Source organism: Oncorhynchus keta, chromosome 9 (assembly GCF_023373465.1).
Source record: "Oncorhynchus keta strain PuntledgeMale-10-30-2019 chromosome 9, Oket_V2, whole genome shotgun sequence".
In the NCBI taxonomy this organism is placed as follows: Eukaryota; Metazoa; Chordata; class Actinopteri; order Salmoniformes; family Salmonidae; genus Oncorhynchus; species Oncorhynchus keta.
The window spans coordinates 40987984-41010483 of NC_068429.1; the positions used below are offsets into that span (position 1 = coordinate 40987984).

The 22500-nt window shown below is 45.2% G+C and overlaps 1 protein-coding gene across 2 annotated transcripts in view; it reads left to right on the top strand.

Moving 5' to 3' along the window:
• Positions 1-22500, top strand: part of LOC118373438 (A disintegrin and metalloproteinase with thrombospondin motifs 6) — a 120162-nt gene that overhangs the window by 80856 nt on the left and 16806 nt on the right. For both annotated transcript variants that reach the window (XM_052525902.1, XM_052525903.1), the window contains exons 15-18: positions 13835-13937; positions 15863-15996; positions 17922-18045; positions 21905-21985. In XM_052525902.1, the coding sequence (XP_052381862.1) occupies positions 13835-13937; positions 15863-15996; positions 17922-18045; positions 21905-21985 (442 nt within the window). The remainder of the gene's footprint in view (positions 1-13834; positions 13938-15862; positions 15997-17921; positions 18046-21904; positions 21986-22500) is intronic.

Here is a 22500-nt window from a genome sequence, read left to right on the forward strand (position 1 = left end):
TATTGGTGTCCTTTAGTAGTGGTTTCTTTGCAGCAATTCGACCATGAAGGCCTGATTCACGCAGTCTCCTCTGAACTGTGTGAAGCATTTATTTGTGCTGCATTTTGTGGCTGGTAACTCTAATGAACTTATCCTCTGCAGCAGAGGTAACTCTGGGTCTTTCTTTCCTGTGGCGGTCCTTATAGGAGACAGTTTCATCATAGCACTTGATGGTTTTTGCGACTGCGCTGGACAAAGCGTTCAAAGTTCTTGACATTTTCTGGATTGACTGACCTTCATGTCTTAAAGCAATGATGAACTGTCGTTTCTCTTTGCTTATTTGAGTTGTTCTTGCCATAATATGGACTTGGTCTTTTACCAAATAGGGCTATCTACTGTATACCACCCCTACCTTGTCACAACACAACTGATTAGGTCAAACACATTAAGAAGGAAAGAAATTCCACATATGAACGTTTAACAAGGCACACCTGTTAATTGAAATGCATTCACTATTATTCTACAATGTAGAAAATGGGTAGGTGTGTCCAAACATTTGACTGGTGTACTGTATATAAACTGAACAGTACCAGACCCAAAAATCGAACCTTGTGGAACACCACAGTGTGATATGTTCACCAAGGGTGACAAAAAAAAACCTCTCAAAATCTGTTGAATAGGTCCTAAAACCATTTAGAACTGGACCGGAGAGGCCAACCAACCTCTACAGTCTGTCCAGAAGGACATCAATGTCAACCGTGTCGAATGCAGCACTTAAATCTACGAGTGCAAGGACAAAGAGCTGTTTGGCATCTGTGTTGACTCTAAGATCATTTAGCACTTTAAATAAGGCTGTCTCTGTGCTGTAGTGGGCACGAAAACCAGATTGGAATTTTTCAAAAGTACAGTTGGCACTTATCGTAGTTTAGTTGTTTGAACACCAACCCCTCCAGAATTTTGCTTAAGAATGAAAGGTTGGAGATTGGCTGAAAATTTCTGAGAGCTGAGCAAATCTAGATCACTTTTCTTCAGAAGGGGTTTCACCGTAGCAGTTTTTAGTGCAGTGGGCAAAATAGTGATTAACAATAGAGTGCAATTAAATACTGTTTTGAAGAAGGTGGTGGGGATAGGATGCAGGTAGAAGGCTTAAGTTGTGATAACACTTTTCTGAGCATGTCTGTGTCAACCAGGGAAAATCAATCCCATAGTGCCTTTGTGTGGTAGGCTAGGGCACATAGCATCAAACTTCCTTCTCATCAGGTCTTCTTGACTGATACCCAGCCTAATGTTGGTTGTCTTAGCTCTGAAATATGCCGCAAACTCATCGCATTTAGATAAAGTTCACACAGGTTTGCAGGGGGTAGGATTTATCAGGCCCTCAATGGTCGAGAAGAGCACTGTCTAGTTATTCTGATTATTAATGATCAAGTTAGAAAAAGGAGTCTGTCTGGCATTCATAATTGCCCTGTTATGTATGCCAAGTTGCTCTCTCAGAATACCTCTCAGAATATCAAAATGGACGTTCAACTTTGACTTTTCTCCGCTTCCGCTCTGCCTTTCAGCAATTTCTCTTTCATTTATACGTTTCCTCACTCATCCAAGGGGCTCTCTGTTTGGATGTGGCCTTTCTAAATCTCACTGGAGCTGTGGCATCAATGGTTGCCATTCATTTGCGATTAACGTTATCAACTAAATCATCACGAGAGAAAGGCAGCATAGGTGGTGGAGTATTGTTCAGACACTCAATCAAATCTGTAGCAACTTCAGAGGTAAGATAGTGTTTGTTAATAATGCGTTCTGTATTACCCGGTGCTAAGGGCAACAAGGTAGTACAAAATACACAGTGGTGATCAGATAAAGCAACATCAACAGTAGAGAATGTGTCAATAGAAAGCCCCTTGGTAATAACCAGGTCCAGAGTATGGCTGTGCTTATGGGTGTGCCCAGTGACATGTTGTATAAAGTCCATAGAGCTCAAACGATTCATAAAGTCATTGGCCTTGGAGTCAGTCTCTATGTCAACATGAATATTAAAATCGCCCAGCACAATGATCTAATCACAGTTCTCAAGGACAATAGCCAATAGCTTATACAGGGTTATGGCCAGCACTGGTGGCTGACATTTAAACAGTATAGCATGATGCTCAAAAACCCTGTATAGTCGCCAAACGTAATGTCCTTACAGCTGAGAGCATTAGTAAAAATAGAGGCTGTCCCCCCACCTTTTTTCCCTTTTCTGATAGAGTATAAAAAGCTGTAGTCTGAGGGGAGGCTTCAATAAGATCGGCACTACAGTCTGATGACAGCTATGTTTCAGTGAGAAGCATGCAATCATTTTAACGCTCAGTAATGAGGTCAACACGAGAAAGGTTTTTACTTGTGATTGCTCTCACATTTAAAAGATCCATATTCAATGAGTGTGGGCCACTCTGCCCCTGGGGCATCTGCCTCAAGGTAACCAATGGAATAACAACCAAATTATTACAACCACATTTTCTTACAGTCTCCAATCTATCAGAATGGTCGGAGATAACAGTTTGTATAAACTCACTAGAAGGCGGAGTTAAAGGAACATAAATGAGGTTGCTCACAGTAGCCATACTGCCATTTGTACAGGAGTTGATATGGTTTCCAAGTCCTCTTTTGCTTATTCTGACAGGGAGAACTGGACCACTACCAGACCCTGTCCGTCAAGTCTCTAAAACCGTTTGCGATGTTTCTGGAAATAATCCAGGAACCCCTGCGGTTAGGGTGAATCCTGTCTCTTCTAAAAAAAAAAGTGCTGGTTGCTCCCACGGCAAATTCAAAGTTGGTGCAAAAAGAGACATCCCTGTCGTTACAAAGTTTCTTCAGGTACTCGTTCAGGGCACAGAGTCGGCTGAAATGTTACGAACCCCTTCGGTTGCATGTTTCTTATGAAATTGAGCCTCAGATATATTGTACTACAAGAGAGGATGTCTTTATTTTGTCCAGGCTGGCCCGTGGAGCAACCTCTAAAGAACTTAGACCAGGTGTTCTGTCAGCATTCTTACAACATTACGGGAATAACCTGTGCAGCCTAACTTGTAAACATTGTATGAATGTCATCACAATTGAGCATATTTTGTGTTTTGGGAACCTACAGTGCCTTCAGAAAGTATTTATACCCTTTGACTTCTTCCACATTTTGTTGTGTTACAGCCTGAATTCAAAATTGATTACAAAAAAATGTATCTCACACATCTACACAAAATACCCCATAATGACAAAGTGAAAACGTGTTTTTAGAAAGTTTTGCAAATGTATTGAAAATGAAATATAGAAATATCTAATTTACGTACAGTGGGGCAAAAAAGTATTTAGTCAGCCACCAATTGTGCAAGTTCTTCTACTTAAAAAGATGAGAGAGGCCTGTAATTTTCATCATAGGTACACTTAAACTATGACAGACAAAATGGGAAAGAAATCCAGAAAATCACATTGTAGGATTTTTAATGAATGTATTTGCAAATTATGGTGGAAAATAAGTATTTGGTCAATAACAAAAGTTTATCTCAATACTTTGTTATATACCCTTTGTTGGCAACGACAGAGGTCAAACGTTTTCTGTAAGTCTTCACAAGGTTTTCACACACTGTTGCTGGTATTTTGGCCCATTCCTCCATGCAGATCTCCTCTAGAGCAGTGATGTTTTGGGGCTGTTGCTGGGCAACACGAACTTTCAACTTCCTCCAAAGATTTTCTATGGGGTTGAGATCTGGAGACTGGCTCGGCCACTCCAGGACCTTGAAATGCTTCTTACGAAGCCACTCCTTCATTGCCCGGGTGGTGTGTTTGGAATCATTGTCATGCTGAAAGACCCAGCCATGTTTCATCTTCAATGCCCTTGCTGATGGAAGGAGGTTTCACTCAAAATCTCACGATACATGGCCCCATTCATTCTTTCCTTTACACGGATCAGTCGTCCTGGTCCCTTTGCAGAAAACAGCCCCAAAGCATGATGTTTCCACCCCATGCTTCACAGTAGGTATGGTGTTCTTTGGATGCAACTCAGCATTCTTTGTCCTCCAAACACGATGATTTGAGTTTTTACCAAAAAGTTATATTTTGGTTTCATCTGACCATATGACATTCTCCCAATCTTCTTCGGGATCATCCAAATGCTCTCTAGCAAACTTCAGACGGGCCTGGACATGTACTGGCTTAAGCAGGGGGACACGTCTGGCATGCAGGATTTGTGTCCCTGGCGGCGTAGTGTGTTACTGATGGTAGGCTTTGTTACTTTGGTCCCAGCTCACTGCAGGTCATTCACTAGGTCCCCCCGTGTGGTTGTGGGATTTTTGCGATCATTTTGACCCCACGGGGTGAGATCTTGCGTGGAGCCCCAGATCGAGGGAGATTATCAGGGGTCTTGTATGTCTTCCATTTCCTAATAATTGCTCCCACAGTTGATTTCTTCAAACCAAGCTGCTTACCTATTGCAGATTCAATCTTCCCAGCCTGGTGCAGGTCTACAATTTTGTTTCTGGTGTCCTTTGACAGCTCTTTGGTCTTGGCCATAGTGGAGTTTGGAGTGTGACTGTTTGAGGTTGTGGACAGGTGTCTTTTACACTGGTAACAAGTTCAAACAGGTGCCATTAATACAGGTAACGAGTGGAGGACAGAGGATCATTTTAAAGAAGAAGTTACAGGTCTGTGAGAGCCAGAAATCTTGCTTGTTTGTAGGTGACCAAATACTTATTTTCCACCATAATTGGCAAATAAATTCATTAAAAATCCTACAATGTGATTTTCTGGATTTTTTCCCTAATTTTGTCTGTCATAGTTGAAGTGTACCTATGATGAAAATTACAGGCCCCTCTCATCTTTTTAAGTGGGCGAACTTGCACAATTGGTGGCTGACTAAATACTTTTTTGCCCCACTGTAAGTATTCACACCCCTGAGTCAATCAATACCTGTTAGAATCACCTTTGGCAGTGATTACAGTTGAGTCTTTCTGGATAAGTCTCTAAGAGCTTTGCACACCTGGATTGTACAATATTTGCCAATTATTCTTTTGAAATTCTTCAAGCTCTCTCAAGTTGGTTGTTGATCATTGCTAGACAGCCATTTTCATGTCTTGTCATAGATTTTCAAGCTGATTTAAGTCAAAACTGTAACTAGGCCACTCAAGAACATTCAATGTCATCTTGGTAAGCAATTTGCCCCTAAACATAACACTTTGTATTCAGGACCTAAAGTTAATTTATTTGCCACATTTTCCTTCCACTCCGGCGACTGAGTTAGGAAGGGCGCCTGTGTCTTCGTAGTGACTGGGTGTATTGATACACCATTCCAAAGTGTAATTAATAACATCACCATGCTCAAAGAGATATTCAATGTCTTCTTTTTTATTTATTTTTTTACCCATCTACCAATTAGGGTGGGCCGTATCCAGGTTTTCATATTGTCATACCGTCCTTCTCTCACTTCAGGATTTACGGTATTACCAGTTTAACTTCTTGCGTCGAGCCATCCCGGATCCGGGATCGTGAATACAGCCTCAAGCTCATTACCATAACGCAACGTTAACTATTCATGAAAATCGCAAATGAAATGAAATTAATCTATTTGCTCTCAAGCTTAGCCTTTTGTTAACAACACTGTCATCTCAGATTTTCAAAATATGCTTCTCAACCATAGCAAACTAGCATTTAGCGTTTAGCGTTAGCATTTAGCGTTAGCATTTAGCATTAGTATTTAGCGTTAGCATTAGCAGGCAACATTTTCACAAAAACCAGCAAAAACATTCAATAAATCATTTACCTTTGAAGAACTTCGGATGTTTTCAATGAGGAGACTCTCAGTTAGATAGCAAATGTTCAGTTTTCCTGAAAGATTAGTTGTGCAGGAGAAATCGGTCCGTTTTCTGTGTCATGTTTGGCTACCAAAAAAAAACGAAAATTCTCACCCAAACGCCAAACTTTCTTCCACATTAACTCCATAATATCGACTGAAACATGGTAAACGTTGTTTAGAATCAATCCTCAAGGTGTTTTTCACATATCTCTTCATGATATATCATTCCTGGAAGTCTCCTCTCTGTCTCAATCACATGGATGAATGCGAGCAGCTTGGAGATTACACAACAATTTCAACAAAGGACACTGGGCGGACCCCTGGTAAATGTAGTCTCGTATGGCCAATCTTCCAATGATATGCCTACAAATACGTCACAATGCTGCAGACAACTTGGAGAAACGATAGAAAGGGCAGGCTAATTCGTGGCGCTTTCACAGCCATATAAGGAGACAATGGAAAACAGAGCCTCAAAACTCCTGCTCATTTCCTGTTTGAAGTTGCATCTTGGTTTCGCCTGTAAGATCAGTTCTGGGGCACCCACAGATAATATCTTTGCAGTTTTGAAAACGTCAGAGTGTTTTCTTTCCAAAACTGACAATTATATGCATAGTCGAGCATCTTTTTGACGTTTTTTTATCCAATAATGAAATAGCGCCCCCCGAGCTTCAACTGGTTAATACACAAGTAGGCGCCCCCAAAAAAACAACAAACAAAAAAACATTGGGAGTCTATTACCAGAATGCAAACAAAACAAGTAATAGCGAATTTGCATGGAGGTTGCTAGCGAAATATGCTAACGACTGCAAATGAAAATAAATGAATTGCAATCCGGCTCATAAAGTTATACATCGGTAGGAGCTACCGAATGTCTTTTTTTGGTGAGTTTGGAATGTGAAAGAGAGTCATTGTGCAAATGAACAATGTTTTGACTCATGCAGTACTGGCTCTCCAGTACTGGCTCTGTGAACTGTGGAGTCTGGAGTTGCTAGGGCAACCGGCCTGCCTGCTCTGCAGGGAGAACAGGGGGGAGGAGCAAACAGATTGAGAATGGAGAGGAGAAAAAACGCAAGGAAATCAAGATAGCAGTGGCAGCTGTACAAATAACTCATCCAAAGGGCTTTTCCTTCTCAAACATAATATGCTGCCCCCGTCACCGTATTAATTCAGCCACTTACTCAAATAGCAAGTTAAACTAAGGGTCTTGTTAATAACGGACAACTCTGCGTTTGAAATTCACCGCTCGATTGATGGACTTTACAGATAATTGTATGTGTCGGGTTAGGACTGTGGCGGTCACAACATTTTGTCAGCCGGTGATTGTCAAACAAATAACTGTCGGTCTCACGGTATTTGACCGTTAATTACCATAAACACATTTAGCATCTCCATTTCCATGCCAGGTAGGCTATACTCTTGTTGTAAAGAAAAGCAATTTGAGCAATTTGAGGAAAGTTGAGAAATAAATATAGTAGACCTAGCCTATAGAAAACTGATGGGGTCCTCCTATTTTTAATAGAGGCCATCACTCTGTTTTCGCACGCAAATGCATAGTATATAGAAATGTTGCGCAACATGAGCTCATGGGCTTTCATGAAGTGTTTGGTTAGATTTGCGAATACATTTGCATTGATGTCAGACTGATAAGAGGGACAATAGAGTGCTGAGTACCAGGCAGTTAGCAAGTTTGGTGGGCTACTAATGACAGTCATGTGGTCACGTGGACTGCCTTCATGACTCATGACCACTGGTGTGGCGATAATAAGGTCACCATAACAGCCCTATGTGGGGTACAGAGATGAGGTAGTCCTTCAAAAATCATGGTGAACACTATGCAACTTATTATGACACGGTTAAAGCTCCCAATTCACCGCTTTATCGACAGCGTTTCAATCCAAAACCTGATGCAGATCCGTTGGGTGAATTGTAAAAAATATCATTCCACTTTGACATTATGGGGTATTGTGTGTCGGCCAGTGACACAAAATCTCAAATGAATCTATTTTCATCTGTAACACAACAAGGTTTGGAAAGGTTTAAGGGGTGTGAATTCTTTGTGAAGGACCTGTATCTCTTGTAAAGTACCCACACTGTTCCCACAGTCGAATGAAAGGTTCTGGGAACCTTTCAAAAAAAACTCAGAAAGACTGTTTTGTCAATATTCCTGCAACATCCAAGGAACGTCTTGTGCACACTGATTTTGTGCAAACATTATCTGAACGTCATCACAACTGGACAGGTTTTTGTTTTTTTGGGAACATATCTTTTGCGATGTCCCCACAATGATCCCACTGTACTGTTTCCCACAACCTAATGAAACATTCTGGAAACCTTTAAAGAGCAAACTAAATGTCTTCTGGGAACGTTCTTGCAACATCAGGCGTAGGTTTTTATACAAACACTGTAGAATCATCAGCACAACTGGAAAGTGTTTGTGTTCTCAGAACATTTGCCGCAACCTAACGAATGTTCTTGGAACTTGCACAGAACCAGTTTTGGTTTGCTGGGAAAACATTACTGGTACATTGTGTTATTCCATTACTTGAAAACCTAGTTAGAACATTTGGGGAACGTTCTGTTGTGGTTGTTACAGATGTTGTGCACAACATTTTAGTGAACATTAGGATAACATTTTTTTATGTTTGGTTTTGGGATGTTATCATCCTAATGTTAGATAAAAAAAACTATTTAGAACTTAATGGGAATCTTAGCTAATGTTCTGGGAATGTTCCCGTTTGTTGGGATCCCTCTATTTTTAAGGTTGCTAGGAGGAAGAAGATTCTAAGAAGGCTTGCCCTCCTGTGAAGGGTTAAGTTGTTTGTTCCCTTTTGGAAGAGCAAAGGAAAACTCAGCCATTCACGGAAGGCAACTACCTGCCTCTCTGACTCTGTCAAGGTACTGAATGGAGTATCACTGACTTTGATTGATGGAAGATTTAACGCACGAGTGGTTTTGGGATAACAGAGAGCACTGAGGATGCTAAGCTTGGTGAAAACAATGGTCAAATAAATGCTTTTGTCCAGGTGAATTTAGGTTTTGTTTGTGTTGAAACAACGTTTGAACGTCCCAGTAAGATCTTATTGTTACACACAACGCAATGCAAAATGTTCCTTTAAATTCTATGAAAGTTAATTCAAGTACCTTACTTTAGTCCTAAAAAATACTTTGAACAAATATTGTGTATGGCTGCAAACTCAACCCCCCCAGCAGCCCACTCCTCCTAACTATTTCAAGGTGGGCCTTTTTTTTCTGAAGCTGAAAATTGAGCCAGTTAGGAGGCTTGTGGATAGTCAACCACAAATCTTAAAAATAACAGTTGAGAGCAAGCATCGAACGTTTACTTTGGAAAACAAACATCGTCCCAGACCACCGTTTCATTGCCCCGACCGTAGTGCGTCCACAGAGCTCCTACACACACACACGCACACACACACACACACGCACGCACACACACGCGCACACACACACGCGCGCGCGAGCGCGCACGCACACACACACACAAAAACACGTATCGTAATTTCAGAGAGAGCAGAGAGTGTGGAGCGAGTCTGGCGTTGACAGCTCTGGCCTGGACATGAAGCCTTGTAGTAATGAAGGTCAAACACTGGGAGTGTGTGTGCAAATGAATTAAGTCATAACATACAGACACGCTAGACTAACCCCACGGCTATCAGAGGAGATTGCTAGCCGCTAGCCATGGGGTCTGAGCTAAAGGCTAATCTCTCCCACAGCGCTGACCGGCGTGGTGTGTATGTGAGTGTGTGTGTTATGACTTCATTCATTTACACACACACACTCCCAGCCCTCCCCTATGGCCTGCGGTTCCTGCCCTGGTCATTGTTCCCTGCTGAGCAGAGGTCAGCACTCAATTGTTCTCTCTTTCACAACAATGAGATAATGCTGACTCCCTCCCTCCCTGGCACTGTCCCCTGTCGCCAGTTCACATAATCCACCAGGACTGTGTTAGGGATAATCAAGATGTCACTTCTAAATGTCATCGGTGCGTGTGTACTATTAAATGTCACCTCTTAATGGGAAGCAGGACAACAATGGAGGGTGGGAGGCCTGCTGGGAGTTCTTCTGTGGTGGCTGACACAGACATTGTGTTAAGCAGAGTGGCTGGAGAAGACGCTGGTTACGATAGGAGTGACTGAGAGGGTTGGACCTTACAGTTCTATACTTCTTATAGTTCCCGGTGCATAGCGGGAAAAACTCACTATTGGAGAAGACGCTGGTTACGATAGGAGTGACTGAGAGGGTTGGACCTTACAGTTCTATACTTCTTATAGTTCCCGGTGCATAGCAGGAAAAACTCACTATTGGAGAAGAAGAAACAAACTCAAGCGTATTGGCCGCGTTTGATGTAGCCTCTTAGTTGTCTAAGCGCTGTCTCGATCAACATCACCCAAATGATTCAATCACTAATCTTACCCTAGTACCGTATTTCACTCTGTCTTTTCTCACCAGAGCTGCATGATGGAACTGACTGGGGATTGGCCCTTACTTCAATAGTAATGAAAGTCAGTCACCCTTTCCTTCAGCTGGGTTCAGGCCTGTAGTGCGTGTGTGCCTGCGTGTTTGTGTGTTCAGGCCTGTTTATCCTGCTCTACTTTCAGCCTGTGAAATACAGTATATAGCTTTGACCTGAGCTCACTGAGAGTCTTTGTTTGTCCCGAGGGAAATTGCTGTTGGCCCTCGCATGCGCACACGGACGGACACACACGAACACTCACACACATACATTTACATGGACATTTTGAGTTATTTAGCAGACGTTGTATTCCAGAGCGACTTACAATTAGCTGGCGTTGTTGCCTTCAAGTAAGTCTCTGTTTTGCTAGGGTGTTGGGGATGGTCGGATGGGCGTAAGCATCTGCCTCTGATTCCAAAAGGTTGCCAGTTTGAATCGAGCGATAGAAAGTTGGTTTTGAGATGTAGTTTTTTGCCTGTCCCAAACCTTAACCCTTACCTTAACCATTCAGAGTTAATGCCTAAACCCTAACCCTGTCCCAAACCTTAACCCTTACCTTAACCATTCAGAGTTAATGCCCAAACTTAACCTTGAACGCACATTTGACGTTTGTGGTGTGTGCCCGTGGGATGTATTTACAATACTCTGTAAAGAGGTAGGGTTTCAGACGTTTGTGGTGTGTGCCGTGGGATGTATTTACAATACTCTGTAAAGAGGTAGGGTTTCAGACGTTTGTGGTGTGTGCCGTGGGATGTATTTACAATACTCTGTAAAGAGGTAGGGTTTCAGACGTTTGTGGTGTGTGCCGTGGGATGTATTTACAATACTCTGTAAAGAGGTAGGGTTTCAGACGTTTGTGGTGTGTGCCGTGGGATGTATTTACAATACTCTGTAAAGAGGTAGGGTTTCAGACGTTTGTGGTGTGTGCCGTGGGATGTATTTACAATACTCTGTAAAGAGGTAGGGTTTCAGACGTTTGTGGTGTGTGCCGTGGGATGTATTTACAATACTCTGTAAAGAGGTAGGGTTTCAGACGTTTGTGGTGTGTGCAGTGGGATGTATTTACAATACTCTGTAAAGAGGTAGGGTTTCAGACGTTTGTGGTGTGTGCCGTGGGATGTATTTACAATACTCTGTAAAGAGGTAGGGTTTCAGACGTTTGTGGTGTGTGCCGTGGGATGTATTTACAATACTCTGTAAAGAGGTAGGGTTTCAGACGTTTGTGGTGTGTGCCGTGGGATGTATTTACAATACTCTGTAAAGAGGTAGGGTTTCAGACGCTTTGACTGGGCTGAGCTGGACCTGCCAGGTGGAATGCAGTCCAGAGACTGAGACCTCCAGCCCTGAGAGGGTGGAGAAGGAGGATCTGATGGTTCACGGCGGCGAAGATCCAGGAGGAGGAGAACAGAGGAGAGAGACTCAGCGTCGGGAGAGCGGAGAGCCTCCGTGACAAAGCTTGAGTGGTTAGGGTCAAGAAGATCGCTCTGAGAGAGATAATGAGAGACTCGGTCAGAGACCGCACGCTCGACTGTTTTGGAAAGAAAAGAAACCAGGGATACCGTCTGTAGTTGTTGCCGTCAGAAGGGTCGAGTGTTGGTTTCTTGAGGAGGGGAACCACTCTGGCCATCTTGAAGTCAGAGGGGAGGTAGCCAGTGGTCAGGGATGAGTTGATGAGGGAAGTGAGGAATGGGAGAAGGTCTCCAGAGATGGGCAGGTTGTCGGGTGGCTGGACATCACTAGTCACACAATTTCATCTGGAGAGACAAGAGAGAAAGTTCCCAGACAGAGAATGTTTTCAACAATGATGTCTTTGCCTCTTCCCTGATCCAAATGGAGAGCCTTCCAAGGCATAGAACACCAACCTAAGCCCTAACCCCATTCCTAACCCCATCCCCATCCCCAGCCCTAACCCCATCCCTAACCCCAGCCCTAACCCCATCCCCAGCCCTAACCCCATCCCTAACCCCACCCCTAACCCCATCCCCAGCCCTAACCCCAGCCCTAACCCTAACCCCAGCCCTAACCCCATCCCCAGCCGTAACCCCATCCCCAGTGCTAACCCCAGCCCTAACCCCAGCCCTAACCCTAACCCCAGCTCTAACCCCAGCCCTAACCCCATCCCCAGTCCTAACCCCAGCCCTAACCCCATCCCCAGCCATAACCCCATCCCCAGTCCCAACCCTAACCCCAGCCCTAACCCTAACCTCAGCCCTAACCCCATCCCCAGCCCTAACCCCATCCCCAGTCCTAACCCTAACCCCAGGCCTAACCCCAGCCCTAACCCTATCCCCAGCCCTAACCCTAACCCCAGCTCTAACCCCATCCCCAGTCCTAACCCCAGCCCTAACCCCATCCCCAGTCCTAACCCCAGCCCTAACCCCAGCTCTAACCCCATCCCCAGTCCTAACCCTAACCCCAGCCCTAACCCCAGCTCTAACCCAATCCCCAGTCCTAACCCTAACCCCAGCCCTAACCTAACCCCATCCCCAGTCCTAACCCCATCCCCAGTCCTAACCCCATCCCCAGTCCTAACCCTAACCCCAGCCCTAACCTAACCCCATCCCCAGTCCTAACCCCAGCCCTAACCTAACCCCATCCCCAGTCCTAACACCATCCCCAGTCCTAACCCCTAACCCCAGTCCTAACCCCATCCCCAGTCCTAACACCACCCCCAGTCCTAACCCCTAACCCCATCCCCAGTCCTAACCCCTAACCCCATCCCCAGTCCTAACCCCATCCCCGGTCCTAACCCCTAACCCAATCCCCAGTCCTATCCCCATCCCCAGTCCTAACCCCTAACCCAATCCCCAGTCCTAACCCCTAACCCCATCCCTAACCTAACCCCATCCCCAGTCCTAAACCTAACCCCAGCCCTAAGCTAACCCCATCCCCAGTCCTAACCCTAACCCCAGCCCTAACCTAACCCCAGTCCTAACCCTAACCCCAGCCCAAACCTAACCCCATCCCCAGTCCTAACACCATCCCCAGTCCTAACCCCTAACCCCAGTCCTAACCCCTAACCCCATCCCCAGTCCTAACACCATCCCCAGTCCTAACCCTAACCCCATCCCCAGTCCTAACCCCTAACCCCATCCCCAGTCCTAACCCCATCCCCAGTCCTAACCCCTAACCCAATTGCCAGTCCTAACCCCATCCCCAGTCCTAACCCCTAACCCAATCCCCAGTCCTAACCCCATCCCCAGTCCTAACCCTAACCCCAGCCCTAAGCTAACCCCATCCCCAGTCCTAACCCCATCCCCAGTCCTAACCCAATCCCCAGCACAGCCCCAGTCTAGTCTGTACCAGACAGGGCCGACCCAGCGGGGATGTTTGTAATTACACACTCAAACAAATCACCAGGGGAAACAAACCAGTTGTTCTAAACACAAAACATATTGTTCTCTGCATGAGAGAAATAATAACATAACAGACTGTCTCAGGCCAGAATAGAGTGGTTTTAGGGAAAAGTCTTCACAGACAATAGACTGTACTAAGGTTAGTTAAACTAGGGGTTTGTTAACCACCCCAACATTCTCATGTGTTGTTTTTGATTTGCTGTTTTCCAGGCATGCCCATCGGGATCCCGGGACTTCCGGGTGAAGCAGTGTGCCGACTTCGACGGCATGCCGTTCCGTGGGAAATACTACAACTGGAAGCCCTACACTGGAGGTGAGATCGGAATAATGCATTAATCCACCAATCGCTCCCGTCCATTCCGCTGTCTTTCTCTACCCATTTGCAGTGGTTTATTCGGCGCTTTGATACCTTTCATCATACAGTAGCTTCCCAGAGTCTGCGGTTCTCTCTGGCCCTCAGTGACAGTCCAAAGGCTTCTCTCTGTGACTGTGTTGTGTACACATCTAATACCAACAGTAGGCAGGACTGTTTGATAGGCCCAGAATTCCTGGGATTCCCACATTGTGTTTGATGGCCCTCTGGGCAGCCATTCCAACTCTTTAGCCCTCAATGAAGACATTGGAGTGGGAGTGTGGGAGGGGTGGGATTTGGGTCCATTGAGGCTTGAATTCTGGGTCATCACTATCTGGGCTACAATTGATGAATTGGCACCAGGACTTACTATCACCTTACAGATGTCGGTTCTTAATTTGATCCCTCTGTAGCGGCTGAGAATTTTTCCTGCACCGCAGGAAATGTAGACGAGCTTCACGATTCACACACATTCACTGAAAAGCCGCACGTCATTATATTATTGCACTTTTCATGCAGCCTGATTTTGGCCAGCTAATAGCCTAACCACCTAAGCAACATTATGTACGAAACGTTCAAATCCTGTTGCTGCAGGATTATTTTGCTGTGACAACACTGGTCAAATTAACATCCAACACCTGTGTGTGTTCTCTAATTTTCACTAGAGATTGCAGTGGAAAGTTACTCACAAAGAAACACACACACGCATGCACGCGCGCACACATGCAACTCATAAAGCACAGTCTAGTCCTACTCTGTCCCAGGCCGTTGCGCTATAAGTTGAACTCTGTTATCACAACTCCCATTAGTCAACGCTATGAGCTCCTCTGTGTGTGTGTGTGTGTGTGTGTGTGCGTGCGTGCGTGCGTGCGTGCGTGCGTGCGTGCGTGCGTGCGTGCGTGCGTGCGTGCGTGTGTGAGTGTCATGGCAGCCCCAGCTATCTCTCCCAGTGTCAGTACTGAAGTGACGTCAGGCCCCAGGTCCAGGATCAGATCTAAGCATGACTAATAGAAGTCTTTATTACTATCAACAAACTCTCGAGGAGAGCAGAGAACAGGGCCTGGGTTCATGTTCTGGCCCAGACTCTTGGCTCACAACTAGCACCACAAAAGGTTTTCTGGGATAAAATAAATATATATATTGTAAACTGTATTATTTTCTGATAGATAGATGTATTCATAGTCATGTCACTCATCATGGCACACATGATGGGTATGATGTGAATCAACTGTTATTCATAAACTGGGCGGTTCGAGCCCTGAATGCTGATTGGCTGACAGCCATGGTATATTCAGACCGTATATACCACGGGTATGCCAAAACATGTATTTTTACTGCTCTAATTACATTGGTAACCAGTTCATAAATGCAGTAAGGCACCTCAGGGGCTTGTGGTATATGGCCAATATACCACGGCTAAGGGCTGTAACCAGGCACTCCACCTTGCGTCGTGCGCAAGAAGAGCCCTTAGCCGTGGTATATTGGCCATATACCACACACCCCCTTGTGCCTCATTGCTTAAATAGAACATGTGTTATAATGTGTTTGAACCTGTAGTCGTTATGGCTGAACCTTAGCTGTCTGTCTGTGGCCGGTGGGTGTAGACACAGGTTATCAAAAGTCACTTTGTGAGAAATGTCTCTAAATTTGAGGTCGACGTGGCCTAGTTGGCAAAGCATGGCACTTACAATGCCAAAGGTCATGCCACCCATGTGTAAAATTAGTCACTTTGGATAAAAGTGTCTGCTAAATGGCAGATATTATTATTATATATTAAGTTGTGTCTGATATCTCCCTACTGTATGTATAACTATGTGTACAGGAGTCGACCCCTGCCCTGTGGAGGTTTGTCCAGTACCTTCTGACCTCTGCCCTGTGTGTTCCAGGTGGCGTGAAGCCTTGTGCTCTGAACTGTCTGGCGGAGGGATATAACTTCTACACCGAGCGCTCCCCGGCCGTCATCGATGGAACACGCTGCCAGGCCGACTCACTGGACATCTGCATCAATGGAGAGTGCAAGGTGAGAGAGAGAGAGAGAGAGAGACAGAGACAGAGACAGAGACAGAGAGAGAGAGAGAGAGAGAGAGAGAGAGAGAGAGAGAGAGAGAGAGAGAGAGAGAGAGAGAGAGAGAGAGAGAGAGAGAGAGAGCGAGAGAGAGAGAGAGTGTGTCTTTGTGTGTGTGCGTGTGTCTATTTGTCTGTCTTGAGTGTGATAATTGTTCTTGTGACGTAGTGGTGGTAATCTTTAGGCTGTCCTTTCAGTTACTGTACATTTCCCCAGATAAAAGTAGTGCTTCTGGTTCCCACGCGGTGACTCACCCCAGTCAAACAGACCCACGCTGCTTCCAGTCAGGACCCAGCCGGTATGGTGCTGACTCCCCCATAGGAGAAACACTGTACCATGGCTATGACCTGGTTACATTGTGATAGATGAAGCTAATAAACGGGATGACTGTATAACGTGATGTAATGATCCTGACCATGTGACCTGACCAGGAAACCTGACCCGACAAAACTCTGTGCCTGTGACTCAGTTTGTACAGTTTATAGTCACAGTGTTTGTGTTCCTTCTTATCTCAAGGGACCTTGTTTATATGATACTGACTGACTGGGGGAAAGTGACTGAGAGACAGCGAGGAAATACCATTATCCAATATGGAACAATGTAGCGTTAGAACAAAACATGGAGTTTCAGTCAGTTTGGTTTTCATTGAGTGGTTGGCAGAGGTCTTAATCTAGACTCTTATCACAACTCAACAGATCATGTCTGGGATTGTTTTGAAGTTCTCCTCAGGAAACTGGCTATCCAGATTAACGTGGAAGTTGAGTTGAAAGACACTGCCATTTATTTCACCACTGGGCGTTTGTTTAAAATAAAGGTTTTGAATTTACGCTCAAAATAGGTTTTTTGAGTCGAAAAAAGCTGAAAAGAACGTGTTTATTAAGGAGATCTGGCATCTACTGCTGTCTTTGTTCTGTGTGTGGACATTGTACAGTATGTGTACAATCGGGTCAGGGTGTGTGTGTGTGTGTGTGTGTGTGTGTGTGTGTGTGTGTGTGTGTGTGTGTGTGCGTGTGTTGGAGGTTTCTTCCCAGAAAGCACTGGGACATGTTCATCCCTAGTCACAGTCCAATGTGCCTTTTTATTTCAGCAGCAGTTGGTCTTCTAGAGTCTCTGACATGACGTGATTAATCTCTGGAACACTGTCTGCCTGGAGGCTGCTCGGAAATACTCAAAATGCTTCATGTAGGCCTGTGCACGTGTTGGAGAACGACAAAGGGAGAGAGAGAGAACAGGGGGACAATGAAAGAGAGAAGAAACAGAGGGATAGAGCAGAGAAATGTGGACGGAGAGAGAGAGAGAGAGAGAGAGAGAGAGAGAGAATGAGAGCGAGAATGGAAAGAATAGAGGGTGAGAGAGAAAGGGGGCGAGAGAGAGAGAGAGAGAGAGAATGAGAGCGAGAATGGAGAGAATAGAGGGTGAGAGAGGAAAGGGAGCTAGAGAGAGAGAGAGAGAGAGAGAGAGAGAGAGAGAGAGAATGCGAGGGATGTGTGAGAATAAATGTATTTTTCTCTCCTGTCATTATTAAGGTGACACCCATTAATTCTCCTTATCACATTTTAGAGGAGTCTACACAACTATGAGATACTCACTTTACCGTAACTCTCTAAAAGAGACTGTCAGTTAAGTCAGCGACTGTTCAGTCTGACCCTCTCGTCCAACTGTCGTTCTACGGTTGCTAATCACTTACTGTCCAATCATGAGTTAGCGTTTTAACTGACGTAAAACTGCTGCTCCATGCAGCTTCCACAGACTTGAAGGCACTTCTTCAGCACTTTTTTTTTATTACTATGGTATTACTACAGTATTATTAAACAGTGGCGTTACTATGGTATAAGTTATACTTGATGTAATATAACATGGTACTCTGTCTCTTCTCTCAGCACGTAGGCTGTGACAACATCCTGGGTTCGGACGCCAAGGAGGACCGCTGTCGGGTGTGTGGAGGGGACGGCAGTACCTGTGAGGCCACAGAGGGACTGTTCAATGACTCCCTACCCAGAGGCGGTAAGACCCAGTCTGGGGACAGAACTTGACAGGGCTCTTTACTTCAGGTGTGCAAATGTTTTAGTTCCATCCAAACTGACGAAAAAGGTGAAGGGTCATGAAGGGTCTCCCCTCTGAGCAAGTACACGTAGTGGGAGAGTAGTATGTACACTGAGAGGACAAAATATTAGGAACACCTTCCTCATATTGAGTTGCATCCCCGTTTACTCTCAGAACAGCCTCAATTAATTCGGGACTCTACAAGGTGTCTGAAAGCGTTCCACTGGGATGCTGGCCCATGTCGACTCCAATGATTCCCACAGTTGTGTCAAGTTGGCTGGATGTCCTTTGGGTGGTGGACCATTGCTGATACACACAGGAAACTGTTGAGTAGGAAAAACCCAGCAGCGTTGCAGTTCTTGACACACTCAAACCGGTGCGCCTGGCACCTACTACCACACCCCATTCAAAGGCACTTAAATCTTTTGTCTTGCCCACTCCGTGTCTCAGTTGTCTCAAGGCTTACAAATCCTCCTTTAAGTGGATTTAACAGGTAACATCTATAAGGGATCATAGCTTTCACCTGGATTCACCTGGTCATTCTCGGTCGTGGAAAGAGCAGGTGTTCCCAAAGTTTTGTACACTCGGTGTAGAGAGGTGTAACGTGTAAAGAAGGGAGGATCAGAGAAGAGGACTGTGTAATGTAGAGGAGACAGCAGTGTAAAGAAGGGAGGATCAGAGAAGAGGACTGTGTAATGTAGAGGAGACAGCAGTGTAAAGAAGGGAGGATCAGAGAAGAGGACTGTGTAATGTAGAGGAGACAGCAGTGTAAAGAAGGGAGGATCAGAGAAGAGGACTGTGTAATGTAGAGGAGACAGCAGTGTAAAGAAGGGAGGATCAGAGAAGAGGACTGTGTAATGTAGAGGAGACAGCAGTGTAAAGAAGGGAGGATCAGAGAAGAGGACTGTGTAATGTAGAGGAGACAGCAGTGTAAAGAAGGGAGGATCAGAGAAGAGGACTGTAATGTAGAGGAGACAGCAGTGTAAAGAAGGGAGGATCAGAGAAGAGGACTGTGTAATGTAGAGGAGACAGCAGTGTAAAGAAGGGAGGATCAGAGAAGAGTGTGTAATGGAGAGGAGACAGCAGTGTAAAGAAGGGAGGATCAGAGAAGAGGACTGTGTAATGTAGAGGAGACAGCAGTGTAAAGAAGGGAGGATCAGAGAAGAGGACTGTGTAATGTAGAGGAGTCAGCAGTGTAAAGAAGGGAGGATCAGAGAAGAGGACTGTGTAATGTAGAGGAGACAGCAGTGTAAAGAAGGGAGGATCAGAGAAGAGGACTGTGTAATGTAGAGGAGACAGCAGTGTAAAGAAGGGAGGATCAGAGAAGATGACTGTGTAATGTAGAGGAGACAGCAGTGTAAAGAAGGGAGGATCAGAGAAGAGGACTGTGTAATGTAGAGGTGACAGCAGTGTAAAGAAGGGAGGATCAGAGAAGAGGACTGTGTAATGTAGAGGAGACAGCAGTGTAAAGAAGGGAGGATCAGAGAAGAGGACTGTGTAATGTAGAGGAGACAGCAGTGTAAAGAAGGGAGGATCAGAGAAGAGGACTGTGTAATGTAGAGGAGACAGCAGTGTAAAGAAGGGAGGATCAGAGAAGAGGACTGTGTAATGTAGAGGAGACAGCAGTGTAAAGAAGGGAGGATCAGAGAAGAGGACTGTAATGTAGAGGAGACAGCAGTGTAAAGAAGGGAGGATCAGAGAAGAGGACTGTGTAATGTAGAGGAGACAGCAGTGTAAAGAAGGGAGGATCAGAGAAGAGGACTGTGTAATGTAGAGGAGACAGCAGTGTAAAGAAGGGAGGATCAGAGAAGAGGACTGTAATGTAGAGGAGACAGCAGTGTAAAGAAGGGAGGATCAGAGAAGAGGACTGTGTAATGTAGAGGAGACAGCACTGTAAAGAAGGGAGGATCAGAGAAGAGGACTGTGTAATGTAGAGGAGACAGCAGTGTAAAGAAGGGAGGATCAGAGAAGAGGACTGTGTAATGTAGAGGAGACAGCAGTGTAAAGAAGGGAGGATCAGAGAAGAGGACTGTGTAATGTAGAGGAGACAGCAGTGTAAAGAAGGGAGGATCAGAGAAGAGGACTGTGTAATGTAGAGGAGACAGCAGTGTAAAGAAGGGAGGATCAGAGAAGAGGACTGTGTAATGTAGAGGAGACAGCAGTGTAAAGAAGGGAGGATCAGAGAAGAGGACTGTGTAATGTAGAGGAGACAGCAGTGTAAAGAAGGGAGGATCAGAGAAGAGGACTGTGTAATGTAGAGGAGACAGCAGTGTAAAGAAGGGAGGATCAGAGAAGAGGACTGTGTAATGTAGAGGAGACAGCAGTGTAAAGAAGGGAGGATCAGAGAAGAGGACTGTGTAATGTAGAGGTGACAGCAGTGTAAAGAAGGGAGGATCAGAGAAGAGGACTGTGTAATGTAGAGGAGACAGCAGTGTAAAGAAGGGAGGATCAGAGAAGAGGACTGTAATGTAGAGGAGACAGCAGTGTAAAGAAGGGAGGATCAGAGAAGAGGACTGTGTAATGTAGAGGAGACAGCAGTGTAAAGAAGGGAGGATCAGAGAAGAGGACTGTGTAATGTAGAGGAGACAGCAGTGTAAAGAAGGGAGGATCAGAGAAGAGGACTGTAATGTAGAGGAGACAGCAGTGTAAAGAAGGGAGGATCAGAGAAGAGGACTGTGTAATGTAGAGGAGACAGCAGTGTAAAGAAGGGAGGATCAGAGAAGAGGACTGTGTAATGTAGAGGAGACAGCAGTGTAAAGAAGGGAGGATCAGAGAAGAGGACTGTGTAATGTAGAGGAGACAGCAGTGTAAAGAAGGGAGGATCAGAGAAGAGGACTGTGTAATGTAGAGGAGACAGCACTGTAAAGAAGGGAGGATCAGAGAAGAGGACTGTGTAATGTAGAGGAGACAGCAGTGTAAAGAAGGGAGGATCAGAGAAGAGGACTGTGTAATGTAGAGGAGACAGCAGTGTAAAGAAGGGAGGATCAGAGAAGAGGACTGTGTAATGTAGAGGAGACAGCAGTGTAAAGAAGGGAGGATCAGAGAAGAGGACTGTGTAATGTAGAGGAGACAGCAGTGTAAAGAAGGGAGGATCAGAGAAGAGGACTGTGTAATGTAGAGGAGACAGCAGTGTAAAGAAGGGAGGATCAGAGAAGAGGACTGTGTAATGTAGAGGAGACAGCAGTGTAAAGAAGGGAGGATCAGAGAAGAGGACTGTGTAATGTAGAGGAGACAGCAGTGTAAAGAAGGGAGGATCAGAGAAGAGGACTGTGTAATGTAGAGGAGACAGCAGTGTAAAGAAGGGAGGATCAGAGAAGAGGACTGTGTAATGTAGAGGAGACAGCAGTGTGTAGAGAAGAGTATGTGTTTCAGAGCGAGTCCATTCCCCTGTGCATTCTGAAAGCTGCCAAACACCACACGTTTGTAAGCACTTTCCGGGAGACACATCCTCGTGCAGAAAGGCAAGGTAAAAACTCAGGAACGTATTGTCTTTTTGGCAGAGCAGCCCTGTCCTAGCGCCAACAGAGCCCTGTAGCCAAACACTTCTGTGTGTCCCCCCTTTGTCACCCAATGATAAAGCGTATGGTTTTGGGAGTTGAGAAACATGTTGTCAAAACATAAATGGAAACATAATATATTTGCATTAATTACATCATCCGGTGAAGGACTCAGAGTGGAGATATGGCTTCATCCTGGCTCTGGTTCCAAGACTAGTCTATCGGGAGGCAAAAGCACTTTCTCCTTCTATGGTATGTCCAGTAATGCATCTAAAAACACATTTGCTGTGTCTCTGTAATGGTGGTGTCCTTTTCTCTACCAGGTTACATGGAGGTTGTTCTGATACCAAGGGGATCAGTCCACATAGAAATACAAGAAGTCTCCATGTCCAAGAACTACATCGGTAAGTGACCTCTTTTCAACGCTATTCGAATGATTTTCATCCATCCTGTGTTTCTTCACAGTCTCTACATCTGAAAAGGTTCTAAGTCATTATGGCCCGTCCATAACTCCACACAATTAGTGCTACACTAACTGTGAAGCAGTTTGAAATGAACCTGTTTCATATTAGAGGGTATTGCTTCAGTTCCTGGTTTAAAAATTCCGGTTTCCGCACCACCTCGTGCTTTCTCAGTCGAGAGCTGAGCAGACAATGTTTTTTTAACCTGCACTGAAATGAACAGCTTTCGACATTAGAGAAAATATTCAGCGCCGCGTCCAGTGGGAGTCTTTGACGTTGGTCTCTCCCTCTGGAACGTTGGTCTCTCCCTCTAGAACGTTGGTCTCTCCCTCTGGAACGTTGGTCTCTCCCTCTGGAACGTTGGTCTCTCCCTCTGGAACGTTGGTCTCTCCCTCTGGAACGTTGGTCTCTCCCTCTGGAACGTAGGTCTCTCCCTCTGGAATGTCGGTCTCTCCCTC